The sequence below is a fragment of the Macrobrachium nipponense genome, chromosome 7 (genome assembly GCF_015104395.2).
Source record: "Macrobrachium nipponense isolate FS-2020 chromosome 7, ASM1510439v2, whole genome shotgun sequence".
NCBI lineage: Eukaryota > Metazoa > Arthropoda > Malacostraca > Decapoda > Palaemonidae > Macrobrachium > Macrobrachium nipponense.
The window spans coordinates 78,695,241-78,717,203 of record NC_061109.1 but is presented as its reverse complement, the minus strand read 5'-3'; the positions used below and the strand labels follow the sequence as shown (position 1 = coordinate 78,717,203).

The 21,963-nt window shown below is 40.8% G+C and overlaps 1 protein-coding gene across 2 annotated transcripts in view; it reads left to right on the top strand.

Moving 5' to 3' along the window:
* Nucleotides 1-21,963, top strand: part of LOC135216975 (organic cation transporter protein-like) — a 56,463-nt gene that overhangs the window by 10,442 nt on the left and 24,058 nt on the right. For both annotated transcript variants that reach the window (XM_064252511.1, XM_064252512.1), the window contains 7 exons: nt 1,564-1,667; nt 4,499-4,644; nt 4,896-5,064; nt 7,555-7,702; nt 8,116-8,204; nt 9,384-9,643; nt 9,969-10,153. In XM_064252511.1, coding sequence (XP_064108581.1) covers nt 1,564-1,667; nt 4,499-4,644; nt 4,896-5,064; nt 7,555-7,702; nt 8,116-8,204; nt 9,384-9,643; nt 9,969-10,153 — 1,101 coding nt within the window. The remainder of the gene's footprint in view (nt 1-1,563; nt 1,668-4,498; nt 4,645-4,895; nt 5,065-7,554; nt 7,703-8,115; nt 8,205-9,383; nt 9,644-9,968; nt 10,154-21,963) is intronic.

The window sequence follows — 21,963 nt, the reverse complement described above, 5'->3', positions numbered from 1 at the left end:
ATGAAGATGCCGTTTTCAAGTGAAAATCCTACATTTATCTGTTCATTGCGCTTTGGCTCGTCGATTATCTGGCTTATCGATCATCGGCCTGTTTCATGTCAATGATGAAATTAAGCAAGATGAACAAGATAAGTTAACAGTAAAATCATTTTTTATCTTAATTGCAAACATGGCGTTTGTTCTCGTGCTGTTCTTTTGTTTATGTAGATTATCAGTTGACAGCGAATGAATTTTAGTTATAGCTTCCTGTTTAGGAAATACAAAATTCATGAAAAATTTTTCCAGTCAAAACGAGACATGCTTATGTCTTATCTTGGTCTCGTGAACACAATTCTATTTATAATTGGTATGCACTTGCTTATTCAAATAATCATATCCCTGAAGAAATGCAAGCTTACAACTTCATATAAAACGAAGCTCTGTATGTCAAGTGATCTAGGATAGAAAAAGCGATTACTTTACCCTGCGCAAAGTGTAAAGTGCCATAGTGTGACATGCGCAATCACCACCCTCCTTGGGCCACTTGTGTTTTCACTCCGCGAGAAATTATGAGGCCAAATTTGAAACTGCCAGAAATTCCTTAATAGAGGAAAATTAGCATTGAGAGCCATATATTTTGATGAGAAAAATTCAACTTTATATGATATTATGTAAAAAATACTTGTTGATTATAAAAAAATAACATGTCAACTAAGCAGCATGTTTTATGTAACGTAAAAATGCTTATAAATACTTATTTTTCTTAATCAAATCATATTGGTCTAAATACTAACTTCCCTATACGTATAATCGATTTCATGGGCGATTCAAATCTGTGCCTTTTAATTTCTTCTGGAGTGAAAATAGTCAGGTGAACCAGCGTGCACGTGACCTGCGACGCCATGGTTACGGTGCCCTATTACGGTGCGATTTGTTTGTTTTGTTTTGTTTTGTTTTGTTTTCTTCAGTGTCCACAGTATTTCATGCTCTTGACCCTGCCATGTTATCGCAATGGCACAGGACACAATCGAACTTGATAGTTATACAAGTTGTACTAGTATGCTAATTTTACTGTAGGTTAGGGGAATAAGAAATAGTATGCCATAAAATGTTTCTGCAAAGTTAATCATTGAATATATGTGCACATTTTCCATAAAGAAAAGTATTGCTCATAAAGAATATATATTATTGGGGAAATTAGTATTTACTGAAGAAATCTGTGCGAAATTAAGTAATGGCTTTTTGTTAATAATTGCGCATTACGGTACTAGTATTATGTTCCGTACTGGAATTATAACATGGGAAGATCACCCTTTTTGACATTTTCCTCATTCAGCCACCTCATTAAGAATACACTCTCACACAGCATTACCAGTGGCCCATGGCTGTTCAAAATTAAGGTTCCTTTTAAAAAATCCTCAATGAGCCTTAAAAATGTTTTTAACCCAGTAATGTTATAGAAATAAAAAGGAGCAACCACAAAATACAAATACATTGGTAATCTGCTTCTATTTCTCAGAAATTCAACCAAGTATGTAGATAACACAAAATAATATTTCCCGTTTTTTTTTTCTTTTTTTATAGTTTGGACTGGCGTGCGACCACGACTACCAAAGAGCTAATTACCAGGCTGCCTACATGTTTGGTACTCTGCTAGGCCAATACATCGGTGGATATCTTGCTGATAGGTAATATTAACCACAATATTGCAAGCGTTGCTCCCAAAAATAAAGAGACAAACCGCTAAAACAGCTAGCAGATAGAGTTATATGGAAATTGTCTGTATAGCAAAATTGGATCAAAATTTTTAAGTCAGTTACGTTAGCAAAGGAAGATGTAAATGGCCCCTTGCCTCATTACTTAGTCATTTTAAGCTGATAAGATTGTGTAATTATGGAAAGGCATAACTCTCACATTTATCAGTGAGATTCACACTAACATCAGGATTTGTCTCGGGATAGAAAATGGATTTTTAGAATTTTCATCCCTTATCATTCTGCGCCTAAGGTAAGCCCCAAGTTGAGAGATTATATTATTACACAAATCGATTTTGAGTATATATTATTAGAAACAAAGTAATTTTTTTCTTTGTACGTATTTATAATTAACTTACATTTTTCTTAAGTAATTTGTTGATTTACTTATCCCTTTGTAGTAACTAATCTCTTCTTTATCTATTTCCAATTACCTTCTGTTACCATTCAAATGGACACCATTTTCTTTGGAAGATTGAATATAAGTCAGTGGCCCCTGTGGACTTGACATATATATATATATATATATATATATATATATATATATATATATATATATATATATATATATATATATATAAATATATATATATATATATATATATATATATATATATATATATATGTGTGTGTGTGTGTGTGTCTGTGTGTATTTGTGTGTGTGTGTGTGAGTGTGTGTGTGTAAATGAGATGTTAGTTACAAACACTTGATTTTGCAAAAAAATTATACTGGATGGAAAATACCTATTTCCAAAAATTATTCAGTTAAATTTGAATTATTTATTCATTGCAATGAATGATATTACAGTACAGTATTACTGTATTCAGAAGATGAACTCTCTCTCTCTCTCTCTCTCTCTCTCTCTCTCTCTCTCCTCTATATATATATATATATATATATATATATATATATATATATATATAATATATATATATAGAGATAGAGAGAGAGAGAGATAGATAAGAGAGAGAGAGAGAGAGAGAGAGAGAGAGAGAGAGAGAGTTCATCTTCTGAATACAGTAATACTGTACTGTAATATCATTCATTGCAATGAATAAATAATTCAAATTTAACTGAATAATTTTTGGAAATATGTATTTTCCATCCAGTATAATTTTTTTGCAAATCAAAAGTGTTTGTAACTAACATCTCTTTACACACACACACACACACACACACACACACACACACACACACACACACACATATATATATATATATATATATATATATATATATATATATATGTATATATATTGTGTGTGTGTGTGTGTGTGTGTGTATATATGTATATATATATAGATAGATAGATAGAGATAGATAGATAGAGATAGATAGATATAGATAGATAGATAGATAGATATATCAAGTCACCAGAGGCCACTGACTTACATTCAAGCTTCCAAAGAAAATGGTGTCCATTTGAATGGTAACAGAAGGTAATTAGAAATAGATAAAGAAGAGATTAGTTACTACAAAGGGAAAAATAAACAACAAATTAATTAAGAAAAATATAAGTTGATTATAAATACGTACAACGAAAAAAATTACTTTGTTAATAATATATACTCAAAATCGATTTGTGTAATAATATAATCTCTCAACTTGAGGCTTACCTTAGGTACGGTATGGTATGGGATGAAAATCTTAAAAATCCATTATCTATCCCGAGACAAATCCTGATGTTAGTGTGAATCTCACTGATAAATGCAAGAGTTATGCCTTTCCATAATTACACAATCTTATTATATATATATATATATATATATATATATATATATATATATATATATATATATATATATATATATATATCCTTAGAAGACGGAGCTGCCGCTCTATGTACATCTCATCAGGGGGAACCATAGGGAAAGGCATCGTACTCAGGTACATTTATTTCGCCGACGTTTCACGGACTCATAGTCGCATTCTCAAGGCTATAATTAAAGATAAACACACGAACATTAAAACTACGCACTGACATAATTCATAAAAATTACGCAATATTTAAAAATTCAATGAACATCAACATCAGAATGTAGAATTTAAAAAATTTATGAATCTCTTTAAAACAGAAAAAACATACTGAGCGCTAAATTACAGTACAGTTACATTAAAATATTTTAAAAATTACAGAAAAAAGTATACAAAAATTACGATATGGGTGTAAAAAAATTAAAAATAAATAAATAACACTAAAACAGTAAGGCTATTCTATACCCTTTATACCTCGCAAAAGGACGGGCAGTGACTGAGAGAATTTTAGAAAAAATAAAAATAACAAGCACTCTAGGCGATAAACAACTGAACAGAGGAGGATTGCGCATTTAAGGACGGAACTATCTTTTTTATCATAATGGATTCCAAGGTTGAGAATGCGACTATGAGTCGTGAACGTCGGCGAAAATAAATGTACCTGAGTACGATGCCTTTCCCTATGGTTCCCCTGATGAGATATATATATATATATATATATATATATATATATATATATATATATATATATATATATATATATATACGTATATTCATGGTTCATCTTCTGAGTATAGTAATACTGTACTGTAATATTATTCATTGCAATTAATAAATAATTAGAATTTAATTGAATAATTTTTAGACATATTTATTTTTCATCTATTATAATATTTTTCGCAAAATCAGAGTGCTTGTAACTAACATCCCATTTATTCGGTAGGTTTTTCATAACTTGCTAAAGTCCATGCCCTTAACCCTTTTTACTTTTGTTTTGATCCTCACACAGGTATGGACGTAAGATAGTCGTCGTAGTGACGCATGTCTTGATGTCTATAACAGCCATTGGTATGGTCTTCCTCAACAGTTTTATAACAATACTCATCTTCAGATTCATCAATGGTGCTGTCTACTTGCTTATGCCTTTCATCTTGTGTAAGGTGTCTTGTCATATTTTATTTTCCATTTATGGAAGTGAACTTTTAACTTTCAGCTGTATTGTGACATGTAGAAAGAGGAATCAAGAGAATATTCTCTGTCTGATGATGAATCAGTAGCTTTGTTATTGAATTAAGTGGTTGTCTTACATTTTCCATAGTTTTATTGTTTCATAGAAGAGTATGCTTTTCACCCCAAGTACAAAATACATATTTGTAAAAGAACTTAAACTCATCTCCACTTTGCAGCAATGGAGGTATGTACCCCGAAATACAGAGCTGCTGTTGGAGTACTGGCAGGGATGCCATGGGCTCTTGGTACTATCTTCTGGGGTTCTGCAGCCTATTTTGTTAGAGATTGGCGATACCTACAACTGACTGTCTCTCTGCCTTCCCTTCTGATATTCATACCTCTGTAGTAAGTAATACATATGACCTTTTTTAACAAATCCTATGATTCAGTAGGTAATAAAAAAAAAAATTTTAGATCATGATCTTAAAATGAAAAAATCAACTTGATATTTCTACAAGATTATATCACTGGCTACAAGAATTATAATTAATGGGCCAAAAAAAATCTGGAGCATCATTGGATTTGTGGAGAGTTGTGTGAGTAAATTATGAAACTACTCAAATTTGGACTTTGGGAGAGGTTTTATCACACCTTCATACCATTCCCTCCCATAATACTTTCCCTTATATTTAGAAAAACATGTAATCTGTGTTTTTTAAGATAATTTTTCTTCACTTAAGAGGTCCAGTGGCATGCATTTTTGCTTGCTTTTGGTAGCCATGTCTGTCACAGTTACTAAAAAAATTTAAGTGATAGACTTCTTTAGCCAAAAAAAGTCTACTGTTTTACACACAAAAGTAGTTCCTCGTTGGACAAGTGGTTTCCGTGCTCAGCTACCAATCCAGTGGTCCAAAGTTTGATTCTCGGCTCTGCCAGCGCAGAATCAAAGGAATTTATTTCTGGTGATAGAAATTCATTTCTCAATGTAATGTGGTTCAGATCCCACAATAAGCTGTAGGTCCCATTGCTAGGTGACCAGTTGGTTCTTAACCACATAAAAATATCTAATCCTTCGGGCCAGCCCTAGGAGAGCTGTTAATCAGCTCAGTGGTCTGGTTAAACTAAGATATACTTACTTGCCGACAAAAGCTGTTATACTTTTTAAAAATATCAAATATCTGATTGAGTTTTTTCACTTTTGTCATTTCAAGTAAGTCAAGTTGAATGCTTAAGCAGCCTTAGATCTGGCATATTTATTTTTTATATATAAAAATAGGCTTAGGAGAAGAATCTAGTCAAAGAAGCCCTACTTCCATCACAAGAGGCCACCTTCCTAAGCCTATTCTTCGCAAGTTATTGTGAGACTCAAGCACCATGCATCTAATACGTACTATCATCCCAGTACGTACTTGCATTCAGGACAATTAACCTCCCTGGAACATACCTGCAAGTCGTCTGTTAATAATTGCCTTAAAGAGATTCTTGATGTTGATATCATTCCTTTAAGCCAAAATTGCGTTTATGTATTACTCTTTACCGACCATAGGTTATTCGCAAGCCTCCTGTAAATAATTAAACACTAGAATCTGACATAACTTACCAAGAGAAATTAAGCTAATTGTAGAAAGCAAATCAAAACAGGCAATAGCTCAAGAAAACCAAAGCTAGTACATCACTGACTTTAGTAAGAACAACCGGTGAATCGTGAATCAGGAGCACAGAGAATGACGTTGTCGGTTGCATGTTATAAATAATAACTATGCCGTATGGCTACTCGCTTCCACACTCCCATTATAGCTGATATAGCCTGTCACCTCACCCTCCCTCTTGGCAACAGTTGAGATGAAACAAAAACTATAAACCAACAATTGGCTAAACTGTTGATCTGCTGGTAACTTAAGAGATTGAAAATACAGTAGGGCTCAAGCCTGTTGGTTTTGATTGTCATTAAACATTTAAAAATAAAATATTGAAGATGATTTGTTTGTAAGCAAATATTATTCAAGACTAAGTTGTCTGTGAAAAACTTTGTTCTCTAATGCCAGTCTATAGCACTACAGTATCATCTTGAGAGTAGCAAAGTTTAAATCTCCATGTTTTTCATACAAAACATTTGCATCATAGAAAAGAACACCTTTATTGAGTGGTGATAGATAGCTCCCTGAACATTTTAAGAGAACCAGTGTTCTGCATTTCCCAGTTTTTATGATTTATAAAAGGAGGTATGGTTGCAAAATAACTTACAAACTGTATCAAATGCAGTGAGTAATCAACGAGTGATTATTTAAGAAATATTTCAAACCTAATAGTTTCTTATAATTTTTGACAAAATACCCTGCAAAAGCAGAAAGACTAGTTAGCACCATTTGGTAATATTTATTTCGTTTATACCTATTTGCACAGTGATACATCAAATGTAGGAACAAGGATATTTCGACTTTCATCGTGGTACAACCATTATGATATGTACTAGTTAACATAATATGTCAAAGAAATTTTGTAAAAACATTGTTATTTTATTTACCTCACTTTTATCACTATCCTATGGGTATTATTTTGTTTTTTCTGTCATATACCACCTGCCAAACATTAGTGTTGAACACATTGTTTTGATTGTTTGTTTCAGTTTCATATCTGATTCTTTAGAAAATTTTCCCCTTATGTCTTTTTTTTAAGATCTTGTAAGAATATCTTCAACCTCAATCATTTTTATATAATCTCTGGACCTTGGTACCAAAGATCAGTACACATAACTGCTCCAGATGAATATGTATAAAAGGTCACATATCTCCTTGAGCAATCATGAAATGACGTCTTGACATACTATTTAATTTCTTCATTTAAAATTGAGATTTAAGGTAAAATGTTGATAAATTTTTATGTTATTGATTTTAGCCTCATGGATGAGTCACCTAGATGGCTGATAGTTGAGGGTTATCACACCAAAGCTCTGAAGGTGTTGAAAAAGGCTGCCAAGTGGAATAGAGCCACCTTGCCATCTGATGAAGAGTTGCTGAAACTCTTCAAAGATATAGAAAATCAAGTAAGAGACACTCTCTCTCTCTCTCTCTCTCTCTCTCTCTCATATATTAGATGGTGTGGTCCATAAACTTTTCCTGACATTGACTGGTGTTAGTATTCTTTAAACATGTGATGATAATAATTAATTTATTTATACAGCACTAAAAAACTGTCAATAAAGAAAATTTACCGTGAGCAAATTTATGATGAGGCCTTTTCATCAAGTTCTCTTGTTTGTTTGCTATATTCCATACTTTGGGCCTAGGGCATAGGTAAGTAATCTATGACAAGTTTTATTTTTTCTGCTCTTTCACTTTTGTTTTTTTACAACTTTACTAATCATCTATGATAGTAGATGCATAGCATCACTTAGTAATCATGGTTGTTGGTTAAACCCATTTGTTTGGTACTGATATAATTACATCTCTTCAACAGACTGTTTCCAATATAAGTAAGCAGAATGAAGAATCTCCCAACCAAGAGGCAAAGAAGTCCAAAAGTTGTGGTAGGCCAAAGTTGTTCAGGTATGGAATAGTAGTATGTTCATTTAGATTACTGGAACATTTTAATTAACTTTCATTTATGACATCACCTGGGCTAAAAATAAACCCATGCCACAGTCTTATTTTCTCTCCTGGTACTATATTAACAAATTGCAGACATTTTTGTGGATGATAATAGTTTGCAGTAAGAAGCAAAACTATACATCTCTATCCTCACTTTCCACAGTGCTGATGAAAATTATTAGAACCTAATTTATCTAGAAAATACTGCATGTTGATTTGTTTTGCTTGGAAGCTTGAGTTTCAAGTCAGTGGCCCCTCTGTGCTTGATCTGTATGAATAGGGTTCATCTGAATAATAATAATAATTTAAGCAATTTATTTTATTACTACTAATCAGTTTTTTATTTGCATATATGGATGTACCGTGTATGTACTGTATGTATCTGAAACTTTGAAACAACTGCATTGTAAGAGTATGTAGATTAGCTTTAGATTTTCATAAATTCAGTTCAATGTAAGTGTATGTTCGTCCATCATCAGCTTTTGTTGCTTTAACAGTGAAGCTAGATCTCGAATTTCAGTTTTACACTTGTTGTCACCTTAATTGTCATCAATTGGAGCAGATGATGGAGTAAAAATACTTCATAAAATCAGTTTCTACCAAGGCCAGTACTCAGTAGTCAAGCAATTGATAAAGCACTAGTTAGGTCATATTCAGTCCCTTTCGGGTTAAAGGCCAGTCTTTATCCTAAAACTTTGCTTCTCAGTCATAAGAACATCTGTAGCTAAGTTAATGAGAGTTCACAGTCGTCTTAACAGTTGATTTAATAAAGAGAAGCACTATGGTCATCTACATACAGTTACATTACAGGTATGAAAGAGTTTGTCAGTACCTAGAATGGTTGCATTTTAAAAATTCTTGCATATGTATCTGTGAAAAAATTGCAGATTCTGATTCTCAGCTTTAATAATAGCATATACTAGTAGGAAATTTCAGTGAAATCTAAGCTAATGAAGATTGGCAATGGTTTTTTCAGGTGAGTCTGCACTCTGGAAAGAAAATGCGGTGTGCTAGTGAGGTTTGGCAACTTTAGTTGTTAATGTACTGGACAGAGTAGTATGTAGCTGCAGCAAGTGTACATCAGATGATGATTCTACAGTCTGTCATGGATAATCACAAACATTTTCTTTCCTGCAGCACACCACAGATTAGCATCATCACTACAGTGCTGTGTTGGAGTTTCTTCACCGTGAGTCTGGTATTTGATGGACTCAATCTGAGTGGAGATATCTACAGTGCTGATCCTTTCTTGTATATCATCCTTGGGGGCCTGGTGGAAGTCCCTGGTTATACTCTATCAGTTCCTGTCATAGAGCGTTTTGGGAGGAAGATCCCTACAGCAGTCAATTACTTTTTCTGTGGTGTTGTCATCTTAGTAGTCATTATCATTCCAGCAAGTAAGTCTTCAGTAAATTCTGTAGATTCATTCTGACTTCTGCTTTCAGGAGTTATTGGCAGTGCATCCATCATTAGATGTAAGTTCAAGTTTGAAAAGAATGTCTTTATATATCAAATGTTGCTGATCATAACTTATTCTCTCCTGAAGGATTGGTCTAGTCTCTGATTTTTATTATTTTCATATAAATTTGAAATGGCAAGAAAATTTCTCTTTCACTCTCTAGATTTATCTTATTTTTGTCATATGTACGCTTAAAATTTGTACAAAGGTGATTTCTAGATCGATATCTTATGATCCCCTCTTTGCCATTTTAATTTCCTCAGACATTACATGGCTGGTGATGACTCTAGTTCTTCTGGGGAAGTTGTTCATTACTGCTGCTTATCAGATCATCTATGTGTATTCAACGGAGCTCTTCCCAACAGAAGTTAGATCCCAGGGAATGGGATTGGCTTGTGTTTGTCAACAGGCTGGAAGTGTTCTTTCTCCGTATATAACTACTTATATTGTAGGTAGCTCACTGAAACAGTTTTTCCATGGCAGAGTACATATTAGTTATGTAGCAGTGTATAGACATGGATCTTGTATAGTTGTTTTATGTACCCCCTGTTACTCTGCTGCCTTTTGTATAACATCTACATGAGTGTCCTTCAACTACCTCTCAGTTATATTTGCTGACATTTTTATTTCCTACACTTTTTTCCATTTTTTTCTGCTTTATCATAAGATAAAAATTTTATTCAAGTAACTTACCCAGTTATTATATAGCTAAGAGTTTCACTTACCCAGCAGCTAAATTATGAAATCTGTAGGGCACACTAGTTTTTTTGTTTTGGGTAGGTAACAATGACATCACCCACTTTCAGGGAGAGAGGAACAACTTTATTTCTGCCAGCTGATGACTATATACCAGTTGTTGACAGCAGATTTGTTTTGAAATTCTTGACTTTTCTGGTTGCTTCTCAATGCAAATGGTGAAGTATTTTCACTTGTTAGCCGATTCAGCACTACGTATTTAGTTAGCAGCAGTTTCTCTGTAGAGACCTGGTAATTGATTTTGACTATTTAGACTTAATTTGACTACTTTCTTTGATGATGTCACACTCAAGTTTGTCTTACTTTAGGTATTACATTCAAGGCTGCAGTATATGCCTAAGGAATCTTATGACTTGCACACAATATGCAGAGATTGCTGTTGACAAATTTGTTCATTTGACTTACCGTAAGATGTTCAGAATATAATGGCTGGGATGATAGGAAGTGGAAAACCTTAGAATCTCATTTGAAGAAATAGGCTAAAGATAGGAAAAGAAAGGCAGTTGATAAGGCGGAGACCAGTAACTCGTAAGGTAGCTAGGAATCTTCTGATGTAAACTCTTGATTCTCATGTTCCTATTATTGCATTGGCCCCCACTCCCAGTTCTCTTACTGTTCCACCTTCTCCTGCATCTGGCTGCCATGCTACCAATCCCAACCCCATTGCCAGTCTGGAAGTGAAATTTAACAAGCAGTTCGCTTTAGTGGTAGATACACCATGGAACAAATTGGTTCCTCAGTGAAAGCCCTGATGGAAATTGTTGGTGATGTGTTAATGGAGGAGGTGTCCGCTCCTCCAACCGATTCTCCCAGATGAAAGTAACTGGCATACTCCCCTAAAACCGAGAGAAGTCAAACTGGTAGCTCAAGGGAGGTCGGTGGGTTCTGCCCACAGGCAGTTAGTTGCCCCCTCAGTTCAACCTGTTGGCATATCCCAGGTTGCAACCAAGAGCATTGGAAAGGTCTCTCTTTGGATGTGCATAGTTTACCTAGTTTAGAGGATTCTTCCTCGAAACGACAATAATGCTTAGTGGACAAGTCTCGTCCTTTGAAGAGATGTGTGGTAGATGCGTCGCTCCCTCTGTCAATGCCTGTTGAGAAGTTTAAGTGTCCTGAACACCCATTGTGCAGTCACTGGGACATATGTAGTTTTGTGTTGGACTGCCTTTTAGATTCTGATGCTCCTTCAGCGTCGTCTCTCCAGGATTGTATCTTTGGTAGAACCTCATCGAGCTCCCAAGCTTTCTGCTCTTCCTTTTTCTTCTGCTCCTGTAGTTCATGCTTCTGCTTTATCGGCATCAGTGGATGTAATGGTTATGCGCCCTCATGATTTGATAGGAGTCTGTTACTAGAGATAAGAGTGTTGATCCCATTGAGAGTAAGCTAAATAGCATTTTTTGCTTACTCAACAAGGCTCCTTTGGTTCCCCAGGTGCCTGCAGATGTATCACCAGTCTCCTCCGATGAAGAAGCTATAGGGGACAGGAGGCTACTTCGTTGGCTTATGCTTGTTTTGAGATTTCTGCTGGCCTTCGCTGCATTAACTTTTTTTGTGGGCATGCAGCCTTCTACTTTTGCCATCAGTGAAGAAGGCTCTCAATGAAGTAGACAATTGGTTTGCACAGAAGAGGTAGCAAGACAGGACTCCCTTTAGCTTCCTTCCTTCTAGATTACCCAGGAAAAGATACTTTTATACATTCAACTTCCCTGCCAGATATATACTTAGCTATAGACTCCGTCATCTCCGACAGAATTTCAAATTTCGCGGCACACGCTACAGGTAGGTCAGGTGATCTACCGCCCTGCCCTGGGTGGCAGGACTAGGAACCATCCCCGTTTTCTAATCAGAATTCTTCTGTCGCCCGGACCATCAACATTGTTGTTGGTTCCTCTCGATTGGTTTTTCTTTTTTCACCGGCAATTGATCTTCTTGACCGACTTTTGGTGACGTATCTGGATTGTTGGATTGGCATACGCTTTTGTGGACTGTTTTGTGGACTTGATTTTGGATTTTTCTTTAAATATGTCTGACTCTGGTATGGTTGTGAGACGTTGTGTGAATGTAGGCTGTAAGGTGAGGTTGCCGAAAGCTTCGGTAGACCCTCACACGGTATGCAAGAGGTGCAGGGAGTATGAATGTTCTTTTACTAATACTTGTAAAGAATGTGAGAACTTGAGTGAGAACGAATGGAAGAATCTAACTAATTATTTAAAAAAGTTAGAAAGAGAAAGAGTGAGGAAGGCTTCTCATAGAAGTTTAAGTAGTTCTAGATCTGAACTAATTCCAAGCTTGGGATCTTCCCCAAGGGTAAGTATTGCTACTTCTCCTTCCATTGCAGCCCCTTCTCCTATTGCAGAACCTGTAGATCCAGGCGAAAAAGAACTTGCAGATCTAAAAGCAGCCTTCAAAGTGATGGAAAACAAAATGGCTGCCATACAAGGTAAGGCTAGTGATTTGTCAGTGGGACAGTGATATGAGTGTCCCCAGTGTAGTGGAGGGGCATCTGGTCGGCTCAGCAACGCTCCTAGGTCTAGACCTCTTCCAAGCTCACATGCCCAGAGGAGAAGGAATGTCGAAAGCCGAAAGGAGGTTGTGGAGAATCCCCACCGATCAGGTGTCCCTTCGGCGGTTTCTGTGACACCCCAGACTGCCAAGGACCGCTATTGTAAAAGCGTCCTAAGTAAGTGTTTCTCGTCGTCGGGATCTTCATCACCGAGACGTGATTGGAGAGATTCCGATCGATCTCGGCCTCTCAAGAGGAGTTGGAGGGCGCCGACTATTGACTCGAGCCCTGAAAACTTCCCTGAGGAGTCTCCATCGGGAGTTAAGAAGGCAAGAAGAGCCATTCTTTCAACCAGAGTGAGAAGGAGGCAGGAGGTGGAGGCTATGGACTCCTCCCCTCCTCCTTCCCCTCCTCCCGAAGAGGATAAAGAGGAGGCTACTAAGAGGTTCATGATGGCGATGCAGGAACAGATTTCGTCGTTTGTAGGAGTCCTGTCAAAGGAGCCTCCTAGAAGGAAAGACACTTCCCTTCCTATTAAAAGATCCTCCAGACGTATGGAGGTATCTACCTCCAGGATCGATACTCCTACCCGGGAGAGGTTTCCGGTACTAGCCTGGATGAAACAAATCATACGTCGGCACCGCCAGGAGTGAGGAGTCACCCAGGAGGCAGGAGCCAAGAGCCAGGAGTGAGGAGTCAACCAGGAGGCAGGAGCCCAGAGCCAAGAGTGTGGAGGCATCCAGGCAAGAGGCAAGAGCCAGGAGGCAAGAGCCAGGAGGCAAGAGGCAGGAGGCAGGAGCCAAGAGGCAAGAGCCAGGAGCCAGGAGGCAGGAGTCAGGAGGCAGGAGCCAGGAGTCCGGAGTCAGGAGGCAGGAGTCCGGAGTCAGGAGGCAGGAGTCAGGAGTCAGGAGGCAGGAGTCAGGAGCCAGGAGGCAGGAGTCAGGAGGCAAGAGTCAAGAGCCAGGAGTCAAGAGTCGGGGACTCGTTCCTGGAGGTTATGACTCTTCGCCAAATAGGAGCTCCTCTCCTTCAGAACATAGGAGGTCTTGGAAGGACTCTCCCTCAAAACGTTGAACTTTCTCCTTCGTCTGATCGAGGGTTAGACGAGTTGTCTGACGACGAACCTCCTGCTAATGAGGGACTTTCTAGTTACAAAGTCTTGGCCTCATTACTACTACAAGAGTTTGGAGATTCTCTTAGTCCTGCGGCTCCTCCTTCTCCTCGTTCGCTCTTTTCGAGCTCAGCTACGGCTAAATCGTCGGCCTTCTTGAAAATGAAGCCTGCGATATCAATGAAGAAGGCGCTCCATTCTTTAGATTCTTGGATGGACAAGAAGAAGGAGTTAGGAAAGACGGTATTCTGCATGCCTCCTTCCAGATTGCACGGGAAGAGAGGTATTTGGTATGGGACAGAGACTATGGGTCTTTCTCTACCTGCCTCTGCAGATGCCGCACTTTGCCAATTTAGGGTTTGTGGAGGCCTCTAGACGTCACTCCTTAGGATCGCGGTCAGAGCGACGTGGAGCACTTCAGAGTTGAACCACTTTCTAAAGGGACTTTTTGTCACTTTAGAGGTGTTCAACTTTCTGGATTGGTCACTCGGAGTTCTGGCCAACAAATCTAAGGATCCGGAGTTTCTGAAGAACCCAGAAATTCTCCATAGCGTCCTGTCCTGCATGGACAAGGCAGTAGGACGGACGGTTCGGGTGAAGTGGCTTCACTTTTTGGTGCTGGTCTCCTGAAAAAGAGATCAGTGTATGGTTCCCTTTTATCGAAAGGGATTTCTCCGAGCCAGAGGACTGCCTTACTGTTCGCCCCTCTATCAGATCATCTGTTTCCTTCTCAGTTAGTCAAGGATATATCTCGCTCACTAACTGAGAAGGCGACACAAGACCTACTTACGCAAACGTCCAAGAAAGGACGACCGGTAGTGGCGACGGTTAAGAAGGAATCTCGTCCTCCTCAGCAGCCCTTTCGTGGAGGTGCAGCGGCTCGTCCCCCTGCCAGAAAGAAGAGCTCTGAAAAGAGAGGAAGGTCTTCATTTAGGCCCTTCAAGAAATCGAAGTGACTTGTTGCTCCTCCAAGCACCAGTGGGCGCCAGACTCCTGAACTTTGCAGGAGTATGGGCACAAAGGGGAGCCGACCTTTGGTCAGTGTCGGTCCTGAAGAAGGGATATGTAATCCCCTTCGACGACAGCCCGCCCCTAACATCTACGCCTCGGGAACTGTCAGCGAGGTACAGAGACCCGTTAATGCGAAAGACTCTTCTTCAAATGGTGGAGCAAATGTGGGAAAAAGAGGCCATCGAACTTGTGCAGGATCCACACTCCCCGGGATTTTACAATCGCCTTTTTATACATTCAACTTCCCTGCCAGATATATACTTAGCTATAGACTCCGTTGTCTCCGACAGAATTTCAAATTTCGCGGCACACGCTACCGGTAGGTCAGGTGATCTACCGCCCTGCCCTGGGTGGCAGGACTAGGAACCATTCCCGTTTTCTAATCAGAATTCTTCTGTCGCCCGGGCCATCAACATTGTTGTTGGTTCCTCTCGATTGGTTTTTCTTTTTTCACCGGCAATTGATCTTCTTGACCCGACTTTTGGTGAGTAATCTGGATTGTGGATTGGCATACGCTTTTGTGGACTGTTTTGTGGACTTGATTTTGGAATTTTCTTTAATAATGTCTGACTCTGGAATGGTTGTGAGACGTTGTGTGAATGTAGGCTGTAAGGTGAGGTTGCCGAAAGCTTCGGTAGACCCTCACACGGTATGCAAGGGTTGCAGGGAGTATGAATGTTCTTTTACTAATACTTGTAAGGAATGTGAGAACTTGAGTGAGAACGAATGGAAGAATCTAACTAATTATTTAAAAAAGTTAGAGAGAGAAAGAGTGAGGAAGGCTTCTTATAGAAGTTTAAGTAGTTCTAGATCTGAACTAATTCCTAGCTTGGGATCTTCCCCAAGGGTAAGTATTGCTACTTCTCCTTCCATTGCAGCCCCTTCTCCTATTGCAGAACCTGTAGATTCAGCAAAAGAACTTGCGGATCTAAAAGCAGCCTTCAAGTTGATGGAAAACAAAATGGCTGCCATACAAGGTAAGGCTAGTGATTATTCAGTGGACAGTGATATGAGTGTCCCCAGTGTAGTGGAGGGGGCATCTGGTCGGCTCAGCAACGCTCCTAGGTCTAGACCTCTTCCAAGCTCACATGCCCAGAGGAGAAGGAATGTCGAAAACCGAAAGGAGGTTGTGGAGAATCCCCACCGATCAGGTGTCCCTTCGGCGGTTTCTGTGACACCCCAGACTGCCAAGGATCGCTATTGTAAAAGCGTCCCTGCGTGAGTGTTTTTCGTCGTCGGGATCTTCATCTCCGAGACGTGATTGGAGAGATTTCAGATCGATCTCGGCCACTCAAGAGGAGTTGGAAGGCTCCGACTATTGATTCGAGCCCAGAAAACTTCCCTGAGGAGTCTCCATCGGGAGTGAAGAAGGCAAGAAGAGCCATTCTTTCAACCAGAGTGAGAAGGGCGGCAAGAGGTGGAGGCTATGGACTCCTCCCCGCCTCCTTCCCCTCCTCCCGAAGAGGATAAAGAGGAGGTTACGAAGAGATTCATGATGGCGATGCAAGAGCAGATTTCGTCTTTTGTAGGAGTTCTGTCAAAGGAGCCTCCTAGAAGGAAAGACTCTTCCCTTCCGATCAAAAGATCCTCCAGACGTATGGAGGTATCTGCCGCCAGGAATCGATACTCCTACTCGAGGTGAGGTTTTCCGGTACGAACCTGGATGAACCTATCAGACGTCTGGCACCGGCCAGGAGTGAGGAGTCACCCAGGAGGCAGGAGCCAAGAGCCAGGAGTGAGGAGTCAACCAGGAGGCAGGAGCCAAGAGCCAGGAGTGTGGAGGCATCCAGGCAGGAGGCAGGAGCCAGGAGGCAAGAGCCAGGAGGCAAGAGGCAGGAGTCAGGAGTCAAGAGGCAGGAGCCAGGAGCCAAGAGGCAGGAGTCAGGAGGCAGGAGCCAGGAGTCCGGAGTCAGGAGGCAGGAGTCCGGAGTCAGGAGGCAGGAGTCAGGAGCCAGGAGGCAGGAGTCAGGAGGCAAGAGTCAAGAGCCAGGAGGCAGGAGTCGGAGACTCGTTCCTGGAATTTATGACTCTTCTCCAAATAGGAGCTCCTCTCCTTCAGAGCGTAGGAGGTCTTGGAAGGACTCTCCCTCCAAACGTGAACTTTCTCCTTCGTCTGATCGAGGGTTAGACGAGTTGTCTGATGACGAACCTCCTGCTAATGAGGGACTCTCGAGTTATAAAGTCTTAGCCTCATTATTGCTTCAAGAATTTGGAGATTCTCTTAGTCCGGCGGCTCCTCCTTCTCCTCGTTCTCTCTTTTCGAGCTCGGCTACGGCAAAATCTTCGGCCTTTTTGAAAATGAAGCCTGCTATTTCGATGAAGAAGGCACTCCATTCTTTAGATTCTTGGATGGACAAGAAGAAGGAGTTAGGAAAGACGGTATTCTGCATGCCTCCTTCCAAACTACATGGAAAGAGAGGTATTTGGTATGGGACAGGAGAGACTATGGGTCTTTCTCTACCTGCCTCTGCAGATGCGGACTTTCCAATTTAGTGGAGGCCTCTAGACGTCACTCCTTAGGATCGGTCAGAGCGACGTGGAACACTTCAGAGTTGAACCACTTTCTAAAGGGACTTTTTGTCACTTTAGAGGTGTTCAACTTTCTGGATTGGTCACTCGGAGTTCTGGCCAACAAATCTAAAGATCCGGAGTTTCTTAAAAACCCAGAGATTCTCCATAGCGTCCTGTCTTGCATGGACAAGGCAGTACAGGACGGTTCGGGTGTGAAGTGGCTTCCCTTTTTGGTGCTGGTCTCCTGAAAAAGAGATCAGTATATGGATCCCTATTATCGAAAGGGGTTTCTCGAGCCAGAGGACTGCTTTATTGTTCGCCCCTCTATCGGATCATCTGTTTCCTTCTCAGTTAGTGAAGGATATATCTCGCTCGCTAACTGAGAAGGCGACACAAGACCTACTAACACAAACGTCCAAGAAAGGACGCCCTGTAGTGTCGGCGATTAAGAAGGACTCGTCCTCCTCAGCAGCCCTTTCGTGGAGGTACAGCGGCTCGTCCCCCTGCCAGAAAGAAGAGCTCTGATAAGAGAGGAAGGTCTTCCTTTAGGCCCTTCAAGAAATCCAAATGACTTGTTGCTCCTTCAAGCACCAGTGGGCGCCAGACTTCCTGAACTTGCAGAGTAAATGGGCAAAAAGGGGAGCCGACCCTGGTCAGTGTCGGTCCTAAAGAAGGGATATGTAATCCCCTTCGAGAACAGCCCTCCCCTAACATCTACGCCTCGGAACTGTCAGCGAGGTACAGAGACCCGGTAATGAGAAAGACTCTCCTTCAAATGGTGGAACAAATGTGGGAAAAAGAGGCCATCGAACTTGTGCAGGATCCACACTCCCCTGGATTTTACAATCGCCTTTTTCTAGTACCAAAGGCATCGGGGGGGTGGAGACCAGTTCTGGACGTAAGCTTTGTTCAGAAAAAGAAGTTTCGCATGGAAACGTCCGCCTCAGTAATGTCGGCTCTTCGTCCAGGAGATTGGATGGTCTCTCTGGACTTGCAAGACGCATATTTCCACGTTCCCATTCACCATTTGTCAAAGAAATATCTTCGTTTTGTAATAGGAGACAAGATCTTTCAATTCAGGGCTCTGTGCTTCGGTCTGTCTACAGCTCCGCAAGTATTCACCAACCTGATGGCGAATGTGGCAAGATGGCTTCACCTAGAGGGAATAAACATCTCCCTCTACTTGGACGACTGGCTGATCAGGGCCAAGTCGGAGATTCAGTGCTTGGAGGACTTATCAGTAACAAGGAACATGATAGAATCGCTGGGATTACTCGTGAACCTCGAGAAGTCGCAGCTGATCCCCAGCCAGAGCTTGGTCTATCTGGGGATTCAGATGGATTCTCGGGGTTTTAGAGTATTTCCTTCGCGAGAAAGAATCACTCGAGGTTTGTCGAAAATCTCGAGCTTCTTAGAGAAAAAGAACAGTTTCAGCGAGGGATTATCTGAGCCTCTTAGGGACCCTGTCCTCACTAGAAAAGTTCTTCTCTCTGGGGAGGCTTCACCTTCGCCCTCTTCAGTTTTTCCTGAAAGGGGTGTGGAGTTGGAAGACGGGACAACTCTCGGACATCTTCCCGCTTCCACAAGAGGTAAAGGATCATTTGAAGTGGTGGATCCTCCCTCTTCAAAAGAACGAAGGCGTATCGCTTGCCCTGCAGAACCCAGACCAAGTGTTCTATGCCGACGCTTCGGAGTCGGGATGGGAGCGACGTTAGGAGCAAGGGAGGTGTCAGGCACCTGGACAAAAGGAACAGTGTCCTGGCACATCAATTGCAAGGAACTAGTGGCCATACACCTAGCCTTAAAGTTCTTCGAAGAGATAGTCATAGGCGAGGTGATCAGATAAACTCGGACAACACCACGGCTCTGGCTTACATACGCAAGCAAGGAGGCACGCACTCTTTCTCCATCTTTCAGTTAACAAGACACCTGTTAACCTGGACAGAAGAAAGAGGCATAACTCTCCTCACAAGATTTGTTCAAGGCATCAAGAATGTGAGAGCGGACAGACTGAGCAGGAGGAATCAGGTCCTTCCCACAGAATGGACTCTACACGAAGAATGTGTCGAAGTCTTTGGTCCCTGTGGGGGAGACCTCACATAGACCTGTTTGCGACGTTCCTCTCCAAGAGAATAGAGATCTTTTGCTCTCTAGTGGAAGATCCGAGAGCCTTCGCAATAGACGCGTTTCTCCTGGATTGGTCGGGTGTGGACGCATACCTTTCCCCCGTTCAAGATCCTGGGGGAAGTGCTCAGGAAGTTCGTAGCTTCGAAGAACACGAAGTTGACGCTAATAGCCCCATTTTGGCCAGCCCAGGAATGGTTCACAGAGGTACTGGAGTGGATAGTGGACTTGTCCCCAGATCTCTTCCAAACAGACCAGATCTACTCAGACAACCCACTTCGAGAGGTTTCATCACACCAACCTCCCAGGTCTCGCTCTGACTGCCTTTCGACTATCGAAAGACTTGTCAGAGCGAGGGGCTTTTCTCGCAAGGCTGCGGGCTCTATCGCTAGAGCCCGCAGAGCTTCGACGAGAAGAGTATACCAATCAAAGTGGGAAGTTTTTAGGAGGTGGTGTAAGAGTCAGAAGCTGTCCTCCTCCAGTACCTCTATAGTGAATATTGCCGATTTCCTCCTCTTTCTGAGAGAGGAATCACACCTTTCTGTCTCAACAATAAAAAGATACAGAAGCATGCTGTCTTCAGTATTTAGGAATCGAGGGTTAGATATTGCAAGCAACAAAGATCTACACGATCTAATTAGATCCTTTGAAACTTCAAGGCAGCTACTCCTAGAACACCTAGTTGGAATCTAGACGTGGTACTGAAATTCCTTTCATCGGATAAACTCGAGCCTTTACATCTGGCTTCCTTCCGCGACGTCACTAGGAAATGCTTATTCCTGGTGTCTCTCGCTACAGCCAAGAGGACGAGCGAATTGCACGCTCTAGATTCCACAGTGGGGTTCAAAGGAGATGCTGCCCATCTGTTCTTTCCAACAATGTTTCTGGCAAAGAACGAAAACCCGTCAAAACCGTGGCCCAGAAGTTTTGAGGTAAAAGGCCTATCTAACCTCGTAGGCAGAGAGATAGAGAGGTCTCTCTGTCCAGTGAGAGCTCTTAAATATTATTTAGAGAGGAAGAGACAGATGGGAGCTTGTCAACAAGGTCTTTGGTGTGCGGTGAAGAACCCCAAAAGACTCATGTCCAAGACGCCTTGGCTTTCTTTGTAGAAGCGTAATTACGGACGCTCACAAGAACTGCTCGGAGGAAGCCTTCGGTCTTCTAAAGGTCAAGACCCATGAGGTGAGAGCAGTAGCAACGTCCTTGGCGTTCCAAAAGAATATGTCTCTAAAAAATATCATTGAGACTACATATTGGAGGTGCAATTCAGTGTTTTGCATCTCATTATCTGAAGGATGTGAGAGTGACCTATGAGAAGTGCTTCTCGCTAGGTCCATTTGTATCAGCAGATACAGTGCTGGGTCTTGGAGCAAAGACTGATCCTTAAATATTGTGTTTTATCGTACATAAACCCTCTTGTCAGATATGTGCTTGGTTTTCTATTAGCAAGCTCACTGATGTCGCACGGGAGCATAGTGTCATTGCTGGTAGGGGATCAAGGGTATGTATGGCTAGTAGGGGAGTACAAAATTTTTTTTTGTATATTTTGTAATTGAAAGTGTAATTATGTTTCGAGTGGAAGTTGTTTGTAAGTAAGGATTCGGGATAACTCCTTGCAATCTTAGAACTAACATGGATGTTAGGATCAGGTGATCGGGATCGGTGTTGAGCTCCTTGAACAAGGTGTATTGTCATTGTTAGTGGAATAGCACCCAATGACAAAGGCCTTTAGGCTCTGCCGAGTAAGTGGATAAGACCCCATTGGCAGACCCACAAGAACTCTTAGCCATAGATCAATATCTCGTGAGGCTCTTGAGGCAAGCAGACTCCAAGGCAGTAGCCGCGAAGTCTTCAGCCTAATAAGGTAGGAACCAAGGTTTATTAATACCTACAACATATGTTGTTTACCTGTCTATTTCAGTAGTTAGCTGTCTCTTACCCACCACCAATGGGTGCTAATCAGCTAAGTATATATCTGGCAGGGAAGTTGAATGTATAAAAATGATATTGTCATGTTACAATAAAGTTTTATACATACTTACCTGACAGATATATACGATTAATGGCCCACCCAGCCTCCCCGCAGGAGACAGGTGGAAGAGAAGAATTCTGATTAGAAAACGGGAATGGTTCCTAGTCCTGCCACCCAGGGCAGGGCGGTAGATCACCTGACCTACCGGTAGCGTGTGCCGCGAAATTTGAAATTCTGTCGGAGACAACGGAGTCTATAGCTAAGTATATA